The sequence below is a fragment of the Eleutherodactylus coqui genome, chromosome 10 (genome assembly GCF_035609145.1).
Source record: "Eleutherodactylus coqui strain aEleCoq1 chromosome 10, aEleCoq1.hap1, whole genome shotgun sequence".
Taxonomy (NCBI): domain Eukaryota; kingdom Metazoa; phylum Chordata; class Amphibia; order Anura; family Eleutherodactylidae; genus Eleutherodactylus; species Eleutherodactylus coqui.
Window position 1 is genome coordinate 17902459 of NC_089846.1, and position 12638 is coordinate 17915096.

A 12638-nucleotide genomic window follows, 5' to 3' on the forward strand; every position below is an offset into this window, starting at 1 on the left:
CGAGTCTCTTGGATGTAACTTGTAGCTTAGTGCACCTAATTTTTGGCCGGCTGCACGTGAGCATAAGCGCAAAAACGCTAGCTCCTGTGCAACGTATTTGCGTGGTGAAGGGGTGTATTTTTCGCCCATGCCTGCGCAAATGCTGAGCATATTTGCACAAGCACTGCTTGTTCACACGGGCATGAAAATCACCTACACCCTGATTTAAAAGGCTAATTAGCCTAACGAGGTAGTGGTGTTCGCAATTATGTGCATTGTTTTGCACATACCTGCTCGTACATATAGACACTTATGGGGACGTGTGGTGCAAGTGGGTAGACGCCCCGGGTAAAAAATGCAAGTGGGTAGAAGCCCTGAGCCTGTTGTGTTCCGGGCCCACTATCATGTCAGAGCCTGGGTCTAGTGGAACATCCTTTGGTACTCTGCTGGGTACTCTGCTGGGCCAGCCTAGCTCTGAGTGCCTTATATGACGTGGCCGGCTCATGTGGATCCTACATTATCTATTAGGAGGACTCACCAGAAAAGAGCACAGGAAGATGAAGGAAACAAAATAAAAATAGGCAAAGTCACTTCCACATTCTTCTTTCAAGTTGCCTGAGCGGGGGTCACATGGCCTGTTGCTGAGACAAGAGAGCATAATTTCATGCCAGCCTTCTCCAGTGGCGCTCCTACAAAAAGGGGCAAAACACAGTGTTACTTCATTCATGCACATGGCTGGCCTTAGCTACGTGCGACCCATGCAGTAGCATAGGGTGCTGCCTACCAGCTTGTAGAGGGGGCACCAAGTTCCTGTAGGTTGTGGGCAATTGCCCTCTTAGGTCTACCTGACCAAATGATCTTCTTCTTCTGTGCAACAGCATCTTGTGGAGCTACACGAATCATCCTCCTCCTGGCTCTGTCTCCTCCCCTCTGATGTTTCGAGGCACTGTTGTTAGCCCATCGGTGCCCCCACAACACAACTGCTTAGATCTGCTACTGTATTTATGTTAGAAGCTTGATTCTGGTATTGCATCAGTGAACTAGAATTCTGCTGTATTTATATTGTGAGCTTGGTTTCAGTGCTGCGTTTATGTGCCAACGTTGGTTTGGGTTCTGTATTTATGTTACACGCTTGGTTCTGATGCTGTATTTATGTGCTGTGGTTGGTTCTGGTGTTGTATTTATGTATTGAGCTTGATTCTGGTGCAATATCTATGATATGAGCTTGATTCTGATATTGTATCTATGTACTGAGATCCTGTTGTATTTATGTTGTGAGCTTGGTTCTGGAGCTGTATTTATGTTTAAGTCATGAGCTTAGTTTTGGTGCTGCATCTATGTGGAGACGTTGTTTCTGGTGCTGTATTTATGTTACAAGCTTGGTTCTGTTGCTGTATTTATGTGCTGAGGTTCGTTCTGGTGCTAAGCTTGCTTCTGATGCAATATTTATGTTGTGAGTTTGGTTCTGGTATTGTACTGTGATCCTGCTTTTTTTATGTTGTGAGCTTGGTTCTGGTTGGTGAAGTATTTATGCGCAGAGGTTGGTTTTGGTGCCGTATTTATGTTACGAGCTTGGTTCTGGAACAGTATTTATTTACTGAGTTGTTGATAGGGGTATGTCACTATCTTGGTTTTCTGTACAGGCAGAATGTATGCAGACTGCCTATTAGTGTAAATTCTGCAAAGGGTGTCATCTAGCCTAAGGCCGACACTTCACATATTATGGGTCTTACCGTGTAATGACTCAATGTGCTTTAAAAGTGCACTAAGCACATCTAAGCATTCAGGAAGGCAGAGGCTTTCTAACAGACATAGTTCAACGAAAAAAAAGGCAGTCTGTGGTGTTTAGATTTCATCCTTTTTTAAACTTCAGATGGTTCAGCTACTTATAGATATTAAGGGCGCTTTCACACGACAGCTTTTATGTTCAGTTTTTCTTTGCGAGCCAAAACCAGGAGTTTGTCCAAAATACGGAAGACGTGCAAATCTTTCCATGATACCTTCTCTCCACTCCTGGTTTTGGCTCACAAAAAACTGAACATAAAAACTGTTGTGTGAATAAGCCCTAACACATTCTTAGAAAATGTATATTTATGCAACAATGGAGCTACACTGTAAGGGTGGCTTCACACAAGCATGTTTTTGTGTGTACATAGGTGCACCCCTGCACGCAGAAAAACACGCGTGTATGAAGGTCCGTACACTGCCTTCGATGGAGCCGCGGTTGCTGCCGGCAGCTCCATGGAAGGCAATGGTCCGCCAGCACCCCTGAATTGTTTTTCAGGGAAGGGCTTTACATATAAGCCCTTCCCTAAAAAACAAGAATTTTAGTGTAAAGAAAAAAGAAACAAAAAAAACCTACCTGTCTGCCGCTTCCCCCCGTTGAGATGAAGAACACATCTGCCGCATGCGGCAGATGTCTCCTTCATCCCCACGAGGAAAAAGAATTCCCTGCTGCACCTGCCACATCTGTGACAGATGCAGAAAAGGAATTCTTCATCCCTGCGGGGAATAAAGAATTCCCTACCGCCGCTGTCACAGATGCAGCTGCGGTAGGGGACCCAGCTGCCGCCATCCTGTAATTGTTCTTCAGGGAAGGGCTTTAAATATAAGCCCATCCCTGAAAAACAAGGAAAAGTGGTGTTGAAAATTTAAAAAAAATCATACTCACCTTCCTTTAGCTGCCGGGGCTCAGCCGCGTCCTCTCTGCGCTGTCTCCGGCTCTGTAAAGCAGTTTTTTAAGCAGGTGGGTATTTAAAATCCCTGCCTGCTGAAAGAGCTGCCTCTGATTGGCTGAGGTGCTCAGCCAATTACAGGCAGCTTTCACCTGTCAGTCATTCAGCGACAGCTGCCTGTGACTGGCTGAGGTGCTCAGCCAATCACAGGCAGCTCTCACTGAATGAATTACAGGCGAGAGCTGCCTGTGATTGGCTGAACGCCTCAGTCAAACATAAGCAGCTCTTTCAGCAGGCGGGGATTTTAAATCGCCACCTGCTGAAAGAACTGCATTGCCGAGCCGGGGACAGCGCTGAGAGGACGTGGCTGAGCCCCGGCAGCCGAAGGGAAGGGGAGTATGTGATGTCTATTATTTTTTACACTACTTTGCCTTGTTTTTTCAGGGAATGGGCTTATACCTAAAGCTGTGCCCTGAAAAACAATTACTGGGTGCCGGGAGCTGGATCATCTGTGACAGCTGCGGTAGGGAATTCTTTATTCGCCGCGGGGATTGAGAACTCCTTTGCTGCATCTGTCACATCTGTCACGCATGCGGTAGATGTGTTATTAATCCCCGCGGGGGACACGGCAGCAGCGGACAGGTGAGTATATTTTTTTATTTTTACACTAAAATGTTTGTTTTTCAGGGAAGAGCTTATATTTAAAGCTCTTCCCTGAAAAACAATTACAGGGTGCCGGCAGACCATTGTCTTCAATGGAGCCGCTGGCAGCAGCCGCGGCTCCATTGCAGACAATGCGTGCATTCCCTATTGTGCACGCATGTCCTATCTTTACAAGCACGCGCCTGTAAAACACCGACATGTAAACACACCATAGGGAATGCATGTGTTGTAACAGACGAGTGTTTTTGCGCGTGCATATGCATGCACAAAAACACGCTCGTGTGAAGCGACCCTAAAGCTCTGTTCTTCTACATGTTCAGGGTATGTATTGGAAAAACTCATGTCACATGTGTCGTATATGTTCATAGGTCCTCATGCATCTAGTGCATTCCAAAAGAGTTTCCTTTTAGCAAACGCTGGTATAACATATGTATCTATCAGCATATTCTTTTTCTTACTGCATAGGAAAGCACAGTATACTGTGTCAATATACACTTTTTACATTGGGAGTCAATGTCTGATGCCTATACAGTGGCATACATTGGAGCTTTCAATCAAAAGGTATACATTGGGCAATACTCCAGATGTATACTTTCAATGCAAGCAAAAAATTTGGTCTGAACAGAGCTTAACTGTAAAAGAATGAAGATGCAAACATTTTTACCTAAACAGGAGCATTAAGGCTTGAAAAAAGGTGCGGAAGTTATTGTGTCTGTTGATAGCGTGTTCATCAACCAATGCGATGTTCCCAAAGACCTGAAAACGTGAAAATAGAAACAATCATTGTATCTTTTGGACATATGGGAAAATACATCTCTACCACTTGGATCCCCATAGAATTCCATTGTTATTTGGTTCAGTAATACAGTATTTGTATCTGACAGGCATTACCCAGTGTACTACTGAAGGGAAATGTCCATTGGGACACCTGCCACGCAGTAGAGCTATCCCTCTACTATAGGGCCTGCAGGTCTGCTCTTGTAGAGAAAATGGTTTGCTGATTTTCTCAAATGATCGCAGCAACAATTCACAAACCTGCCTCCATGAACATTAATTTTATGCTATGTTCACGTCTGCTTCATCATTTTTGGTTTTCTGTTTCGTCACAGAAACAGAAAATGACAGTGATGGATTAGTCACCCAACAGACACCTACAGGACCTGATGCACCCCACTGGGGCTTTTCGGGTTCTGTCGTGGTGTCCCTCACTTTGCAGGGAAGAACAGAGCTGAATTCTGCACTATTCGTCCTGGCAAATATGACAGAATCTGCAATGACAGATACAAACTCAGCCTTAAATGAACACTATGGGGAAAATGGATACAATGGCGCAGATTAAGTATTGAAAATTCATCAGTTTTCTGGCGCAATATGTGCCTGAAAACTGTCTTATATGGTTTACACCACATATTTGTGTGTTTTTAGACACTGTCAGACACCTTTTATAACTCATCTGACAAAGGGACATGGCTTTGTGAATCGAGGGCATGGCCTAAACACACTAAACATTGCACCAAATGTACACAATTTTTGGCATAAACAGAGCCAACTAATTGGTGGTATAAAGTTAGACCAGACAGTCTAAAAACACACTAGACTTATTATCCAGAATGAGCCGCTGTAATAAATCTGGGGCATTTTAAGACTGTCTGGCCTATGTTTGCACTGTCCAACTATTATACAGTACTGTAAATCTGCCCCATTGTGCAATATCTAATGCAGGGCCCGAGTGGGTGAAGCACGACAGAAGGATTCTCTATTTGATGCGTTCGGAATACTTTATTATGTATCTTCTCCTTAGGACTCTTTAGACATACAACTTCTAATGTGCTCAATAGTTTAGTATTCTTATTGTACACTATAAGAGAAATAATTTAGGATGATGAGGCAATTTACAGCGATCACTCACCTGCATGCCAATGATAGCATAGATGAAAAACAGCATTGCAATAAGGAGGCAGACGTATGGCAGGGCCTATAGACAGACAGAAGGATGCATATAATTACATCAAGCCTTTTGATCAGATTTGTTATAGGGATAATTCCAGAATTATGTTTTATCATCTATCCACATGGGTTTCCTACCGATCCTGAAAGGGACGTTCCTGCAACCTCCTCTTCAACTTACTACCCCTACTTTAAGAAGAAGCCTGAATTAAGTTCTGGTGTGAGTGGCGCCGCTACATTCATTTCAATGTAGCTGTTGGTAATAGCCAAGTACATGTTATTGGCCAAGGCAAAGTGGCTTGTTGGCACCTCTTTTGCACCCTAAACTCAGGGCACATACCCGGGTTGTCCCCCAGTTACACCTCTGGAGAGATTAGGTTTGACAGGGGATATTAGTGGACTTTAATTCTGAAGCTGTTAGGACACCAGATTTTCTTTTTGCTCTAATAGAAGTTTTTAGTGGTTTCTTAATTTACGAAATCTCCAGTATTAAGTGATGTGGTTGCATCGGCATGACATCACTAGACCTAGAACGGGACTCTTGTGGAGTTTTCTTTTTGTAGGCCAGACAACTAGTCTCATAATACCCACATACGGAGCATGCACTGTCCCTACACAGCACTGTAAGATTCTGCATCCTGAGAGCTAACAGGAAGAGAGCAGAATTTTAGGGCTTTAGATGGAATTGGTTCTCCTTGGAATAAGCACACACAGCTAACTATAATAACAATGAACTAAGAACAAAGGAAGCTGGCTATGAAAGTCCTGTTACCTGGCATTAACTCACAGCACTTATGACTACTTCCGTCGGTTAAGTGAATTAAGACTGGGGAAAATTATAAACAGGTTATGGTCACAAGTATCCTATCAGGGCTTGAACCCATGACCTCCTGTGCTTTAGTCAGTGGCTCTGCCTATCGAGCAATCCAGGCTTGGACAGTTCCCCTGCATATCTTGATCTTGTTTCCAGATCCTACTATACAGCCCCCGCTCTAGCTCCGCCTGTTCCTAATTAAGACTTCCTATAAAAGCCTACACTCCTTCCTTGCATGATTATTCTGCTCCACAGCATTAGTCAAGCTCCACTTCTGCCTGTTACTATGCTACTGCTACAAGACCTTCTGAAACAAACTTCTGGCTTCCTTTCTGACTACGCTACCTGCCTTATCCATCTGTACTGAAAACCGAGACCTCCCATTGCTGACCCCCGCCTACCTTTCTGACTATGCTTCCCGCCTCATCCACCTGTACTGCAAACCGAGACCTCCCATTGCTGACTCCTAGCTCGTCCCTGACTACTCTCCAGACCTGCGGCTGCTATACCTGAGGTTCCGCCCTAGTGCCTGAAACTGCTACATACCCTGAACTTTCCATTCAATGCCAATGTTATCAAGTGATGGACATTTATTTTAAGAACTATTTAGTCTAACTTATGGAACATTTTCAAGGTAACTATTGCTGGATGAGCAAACCTTAAACGACTGCACAAAGGTCCAGAGAAGGATGCGGATGGTGTAACCTTGACGCAACAGTTTAATCAACCGAGCTGCTCGAAAGAGTCGTAAAAAACTCAGGTTGATGAAATTTTCCTGTAACAGATAAATGATTTAGTAAAAAGTTTTTGGACTCTGGTATTGTTGTTTGTCTTGTATTTTCCAACGTGCTCCACCCAGCAAAATAAGCCAAGCCCACTTCACTTCATTCCATTATCAAGCACAGAATTTGCAGCTTGCTGACACTTCAAAAACCAGGAGGGAAAGTTTAGATACAACCACATGCAATCTGTCACCCTGCAATCATATTAGTCAGTCACCTCAGACATCCACATGTATCTCAGTTAAGAGAAAATGCTTCCATGGGAAGGTTATTGTGGTCAGTTAACAAATGAGAAGGTTGACAATGGAGGACCTGGACAGCGATGAGTTTAGAAGAGAGCTGGCTAAGGAGCACAATGGGTCTTTCTCCTGATGGATCACATCATAAAGGAATGCTCCCCAAATTAGTCTCCCCTCTTACATACTAGTTTTTAAGGAGGAGATATTGCCATGTGCAGATTTATACTTCCAATGAGGAAGGGAGACATGGCCTATTTGAGCTGGGGCTCACAGCCGTCTCGGGGAATGTTTCTATGGTTATACTTTAGGATTTGGAAAAGTCAAAGGTTGTTCTTAAGTATACAATGTCCCCAAGACAATAAGATGCTATCTCAATTATATCTAGTTGCCTATAGGTCTCTTCCAACAGTCCTCAGGTCCATTTTGGTCCAAAAAGCACTCTTCTTTTTCAACAAATCTTATGGGATATTCAGGAAAGCAGGGGTACAAAGATACCACTATTGGCAAAGGGCATGTTCACCCTATAAACCACGAGTTGGCAAGTCTTGTATATTTGTGAGCATTCCATGCTTTTCTCAACAACATCCCCCACCACTGCTCAATGCGCCTTTCAGCCCCCGAGCCTAAGCATGCTTTTCATACAAATCCCCTTCCCGCGAGGTCATATAAGCTGAGTATTAAAAGCAGAAGCAGAGCGGACCTGCAGGCTACAATCTGACAGGAAAGCAAAAAGAAGAAATGATTGGGACGGATGCATAGATAGGATAGAATTGAGGACAATGGAAAGTAAAGAAAAGGTGAAAACAAAATGAATATGCAGCAAAGTGAGGAGGAAGTCTACAGATTTTGTTGTGAACAGAATGGGTCTAATGATTAATACTTTCCTACTACATCTAGTGGAAACAATTTTTGCTATTAGAAATCACATATTTGAAATGAAGCTTAAATGTCTAATCGAATACCCATCATTTTTTTAAACATGGAAATCAGGTCCTTTTTGAACTTAACCAAAGAGTCCACAGGATCAAATGGGGAATAAAGCCACAAAACAAAAACTATTTTGATACTGTATATCAGCGGTCTTTAACTGGTGGACCTCTAGCTGTTACAAAGCTATAATGTCCACATTCCCTGTGGCTCCCATGTCATGCTGGGAGGTGTAGTTTTTTGCATTACTTGGAGAGTCATAGGATGGAGAACACCGCTGTACAGTGTTATCATAAAATGCCAGTGTTTTTGTTCCCTCCTCAGATGTTGCCCTAAAGTTTAACTTTGCTTTTAAAGCCAGGAGACTGAAGATACCGCTACACCTCCAATAGCTACTGGCCGAACAGTTTTCTCGGCTTCCCTATACACATGAATACTCGGTTCTGTTGAGCATTCATGTATGTGGTTTTCAATAGCGAAGGTGGAGAAAGTTGCTGCCAGACAGTTCTGGTGGCAGCTTACCTCCAGGGGGACAAACGGACTGGATGCTTGGAATTCAACCATTGCCCAATCCTTCTTTTCCCCATCATCTGTAGGGGCAAAGGCAGGAGGGAGGCTCCCTCATACACATGCAAGTGTCATCCATTCCTGCTGTAATCGGCAGGTTCACATAAAATTTGACTATTCTGGGCATTGAGCGATTTGCTTTTACGACTCTTTCAAATGTCCTTATTTCCATTGGGTAATCACCAAACAATCTGCTTGTATTGTTGGTCAATGATCTACAGCAGGTTGAAGGGTACATCTAAAATATGTCCAATGTTGGCCTCTACCTCTAATTAACATTGGCTTTCTAGTCAGCGCATAGCACTGACTATCATACTAGTGGACGGTTTCCAGATAGAAGCATATTTTTTTCCTATATTGACATAGTAGCTTAAGTTGAAAAATATATATAAACAACAAAAGGGGTAATGAGGCTATATGCCAAGGAGGCTAGATTTCACTGTTGCTGACCATTAGCTTATATTAGTCATAAGAGGAACCCGACTAGTGTTGAGTGAAATGAACTAGTATAACGCTATTGCAGGTCTAACTGCTAAATGTTCGGTTCCCCATTAATTTAAACTGAGCTTTAAGCAAAGTTTTACCTGAAACAGAGTTCTACTGGTTCGGTTTGCTTTACCCTAGTCCTGAACACTGGTGTATAACACTGTCTAAGAGCAATAAAAACCCTGCATAACACTCTCATAATGTTATACAGGGCTTTTATGGCTCTTAGACAGTGCTATACACTAGTTTTACTGGTTTTGGTGTATGTCCGGTCTGGTTCAAACTAATTCGGACCTGAGCAAATTTTTTGCGAAAATTCAACAAACTGACCAAAGCAAACTTTTCAAAGTTCACTCATCACTAAAGGGCCTTTTACACAGAATGACCTGTCAGGCGCGAATGCCCGATAGGCCATCCCACCGATCATTCCTGTGCATTTACACAGGAACAAGCATTGCTAAGTGAATGGAGGTGAAGCAAGCCGCGGATCATTCCAGCCAGCCTACCTCCATTTACAGTAAACTGCCTGTTTCAAGGCCAATACGTTGTTCAGTTTTCTGGACACAGAAACTAAACTACGAACGAGAAGCGAATGGCTTTTCATTCAGGGCATGCATTTACACTGAGCGATAATTGTTCAGATTCCCGCTGGATGCAGGATTTGTAACACTTTATCGCCCCGTGTAAAAGGGCCCTAAACTTGACTTTTTCCATTGTTTATTCTTCAAGCCAAACAATGGTGATTTGCTTTCTCTTGATGACAGTGTTGCAGGTCTAACAGGTAGGGCTGTGCTCGGGCCTCTTTTAGGTGGTGTGGCGGCATTGGGTATTGAAGAAACTTTGAAGAAAAGTTGTATAAAAGTCACAAAAAGATTCAACTTATGTTAAAGACTGTTGTAAATAAAATAGAATTAAGGCAGCTAAAAGAAGAAAGGTATGGTTTCCATGAACATTATGCTAAAGTGTTGTCTAGGTAGACCATCATCTTGCATGCATTCAAGCCCAAAAAGGATTTTCAAGGGGTAACAATCATAAGTAGAGCCTATTTCTAAATATTTTTGCAAACCAGCCTGCTTACTGTAAATGATCAGATGTAACAGTCCCCTAGCAAATGTCATGTCACGTCTACTCCAAGCCTAGTGGCATTTTCCTTTTTTTTTGCTCCGATATCATGGGAGTTTAATGCATGCTCATCTCTTGTGCTTGCCTTGCTGGCTTGAAGATGAACATTTTGTTGGCTTCCACCCATAATATGCAAATACAGATCAACAGACCATGCTTCCCTTGTGTTCCCTCAGTGCTGTGTCACATGATCCATCCCACTTACAAGTTACATTCGCTTGAATTGCACCATGCAATGGCCGAGGTCACATGCAGAGGAACAGAGGTCACTGTTAACAGGACACTACAGTGTAAGAACCCAAATCAAGAGATGTTCCCTCCCTTAAATATACAGTAGTCCATCCCCATTTATCTCCGACACACGAGCCCATTATTAGTTGGCAGGAGTTTTAATACAGTGATCGCTGTCCCTCTTCTTCCTCGGGAATTACATTCAGGCTTTTGTAGGGTTTAAAGTGAAGGCAAGTGTTGAGCAACTCAAGGGCAAACATAATAGAACTACCTTTCTACTGTACGTCTTTCTAGCAGCAAAACGGTTGAACAGTTTTCTAAGTGACAAGACACTTGGAGTACAATAGTCTTGTTACATCTGGTAAAGGCACACTCCGGCTATTTGTTTTTCCGATTTATTATATAGCTAGTTTTATGTTTTTTAAATTCCTTTATTGAAAATGTTTAAATTAGTAACAGAAGGTAAAAAGGGGAGGAGCTGAGGTATATATCAATCACATTGGAGGTACAGGGCATAAATAAGAGTAATTTGCACAAAGTGAGAGATTTCAGCCTGGTCTCATCTGCTCTTGAACTGAATAGGAAAATTGGGGGCTGGAGAGGGGAAAAAATGAAGAAAGAATATGGTGAGGAGGGAACAACTTAGGCTCTTCAACTTATTGTCATCTCCAATATATATAAGTTCTCTCTGAAAACCAGGGAGGGCCACCTCTTCCAGCTCCATCGGATCTTCATGCAGAGGACCAGTTATCTGCATCACAATGCCCATTCTCCCCTAAGGTTTTCCTCAAAGGAGAGAAAGTCCAGAGGTTCACATACGCTGTACTGACCCCACATCATAGCATTAATTTAGATGGACAAGCCCCCAGGAGCGCCCGTTCCTGATACCAAATTGTTAATTGGTATCAGTTTTGGATAGCAGTTTGGATATTTTGTAGGAGCGGGGTGATACAGGTTTCCCAAGTTTTAAAGAATTGCTTTACCCTTCGTTCCTGTTTAGGGATGCCTCCACCCAGTCCATTTTTAGGCGCTTTGATAATTTTCTCAAAAACAATCTACAGTAGTGTGTAAAACTTATAGGCAGGTGTGGAAAAAATGCTGCAAAGAAAGAACGCTTTCAAAATAAAAGGCTAGTTTCACACGGGTGATATGGGGAAATGATTCATGGCCCGATATCGCACTTTCCACCACATGAAAGCCCCATAAATGTGAGGTGTTTTCATGTAAAAACGTCCTTGCATCACAGCAGGGAATCCCTTCATCCCATTGCTTTCAATGGGGCGGCAGCAGATCTGGCCCAGTTGAAAGCAATAGAAGAACTCTACGATCCTCTGTGACAGCAGCGGCAGGGGATTTCTTTAACCCCGCAGGAAATCCCATCACCCCAGCCATGACTGAAGGGATTCATTGCGGGGATAAAGGAATCCCCTGCCGCTGCTGTCATAGAGGATCGCAGAGTCCTCCTATATCTTTCATTGGGGCTGGCACAGCTGCCGCCGGCCCCGTTGAAAACAATGGGTGATATCGCGGAAAGATAGAACATGCTACAATGTGTTTCTCGCATTGCATTACGGTGCCATGCAGGAAAACATCGCTCATGTGTATGAACCCATGGAAATAAATGGGTTTCCTATTTGTGCACCTGTTGTTTAATATTATAGTTTCTGTATTGTACAGCATATTTTGGGGGCTGTCATACATTTGGGTATGATGGAGGGTGGTCGGTCACTTATTGTAGTGACTTTTCTTGCTAGAGTGTGTATGTTCTGGTGTGCAGGGGGACTGTATACACACTTCTTTTCCTAAACGTTTCTTCTACTGTACGTTCCTCCTAGCACCCTTATTCTTCATAAATATATTTATAGTATATTTAGTTGTGCCAATATTGTACTTTCATCTGTTTAATTATGGCTTTTACTCCTGCTATTGGCACAAAATGTAGTACCTTACAGGCTCCTAGTGAACATGTTTATCTCTCAGGATCTGCGTATCCAAAGATGGCCCGTAAGGGTCCATGTGGTAATGTCTTTGTAGGTGTGTTGATTTAAAAGGTCGAATATGGGACCAAAAGAACTGGGTATGTGCACCGGGCCACAGAGAATGGAATAGATTTGCATTGGAGGTATGACATTTAAAACAGTTGGACTTGGATAAATGCCCATCTTGTGCCCCCTTGACAATGTAAAATATGATCTATGAGAAACCT

The 12638-nt window shown here is 43.0% G+C and overlaps 1 protein-coding gene across 1 annotated transcript in view; it reads right to left on the bottom strand.

Moving 5' to 3' along the window:
* CACNA1B (calcium voltage-gated channel subunit alpha1 B) overlaps positions 1-12638 on the bottom strand; it is a 362074-nt gene that overhangs the window by 33012 nt on the left and 316424 nt on the right. Inside the window, exons 34-37 of the mRNA XM_066580423.1 lie at positions 6737-6853; positions 5227-5292; positions 3982-4073; positions 518-668 (exon numbers count right to left, since the gene is read on the bottom strand). Coding sequence (XP_066436520.1) covers positions 518-668; positions 3982-4073; positions 5227-5292; positions 6737-6853 — 426 coding nt within the window. The remainder of the gene's footprint in view (positions 1-517; positions 669-3981; positions 4074-5226; positions 5293-6736; positions 6854-12638) is intronic.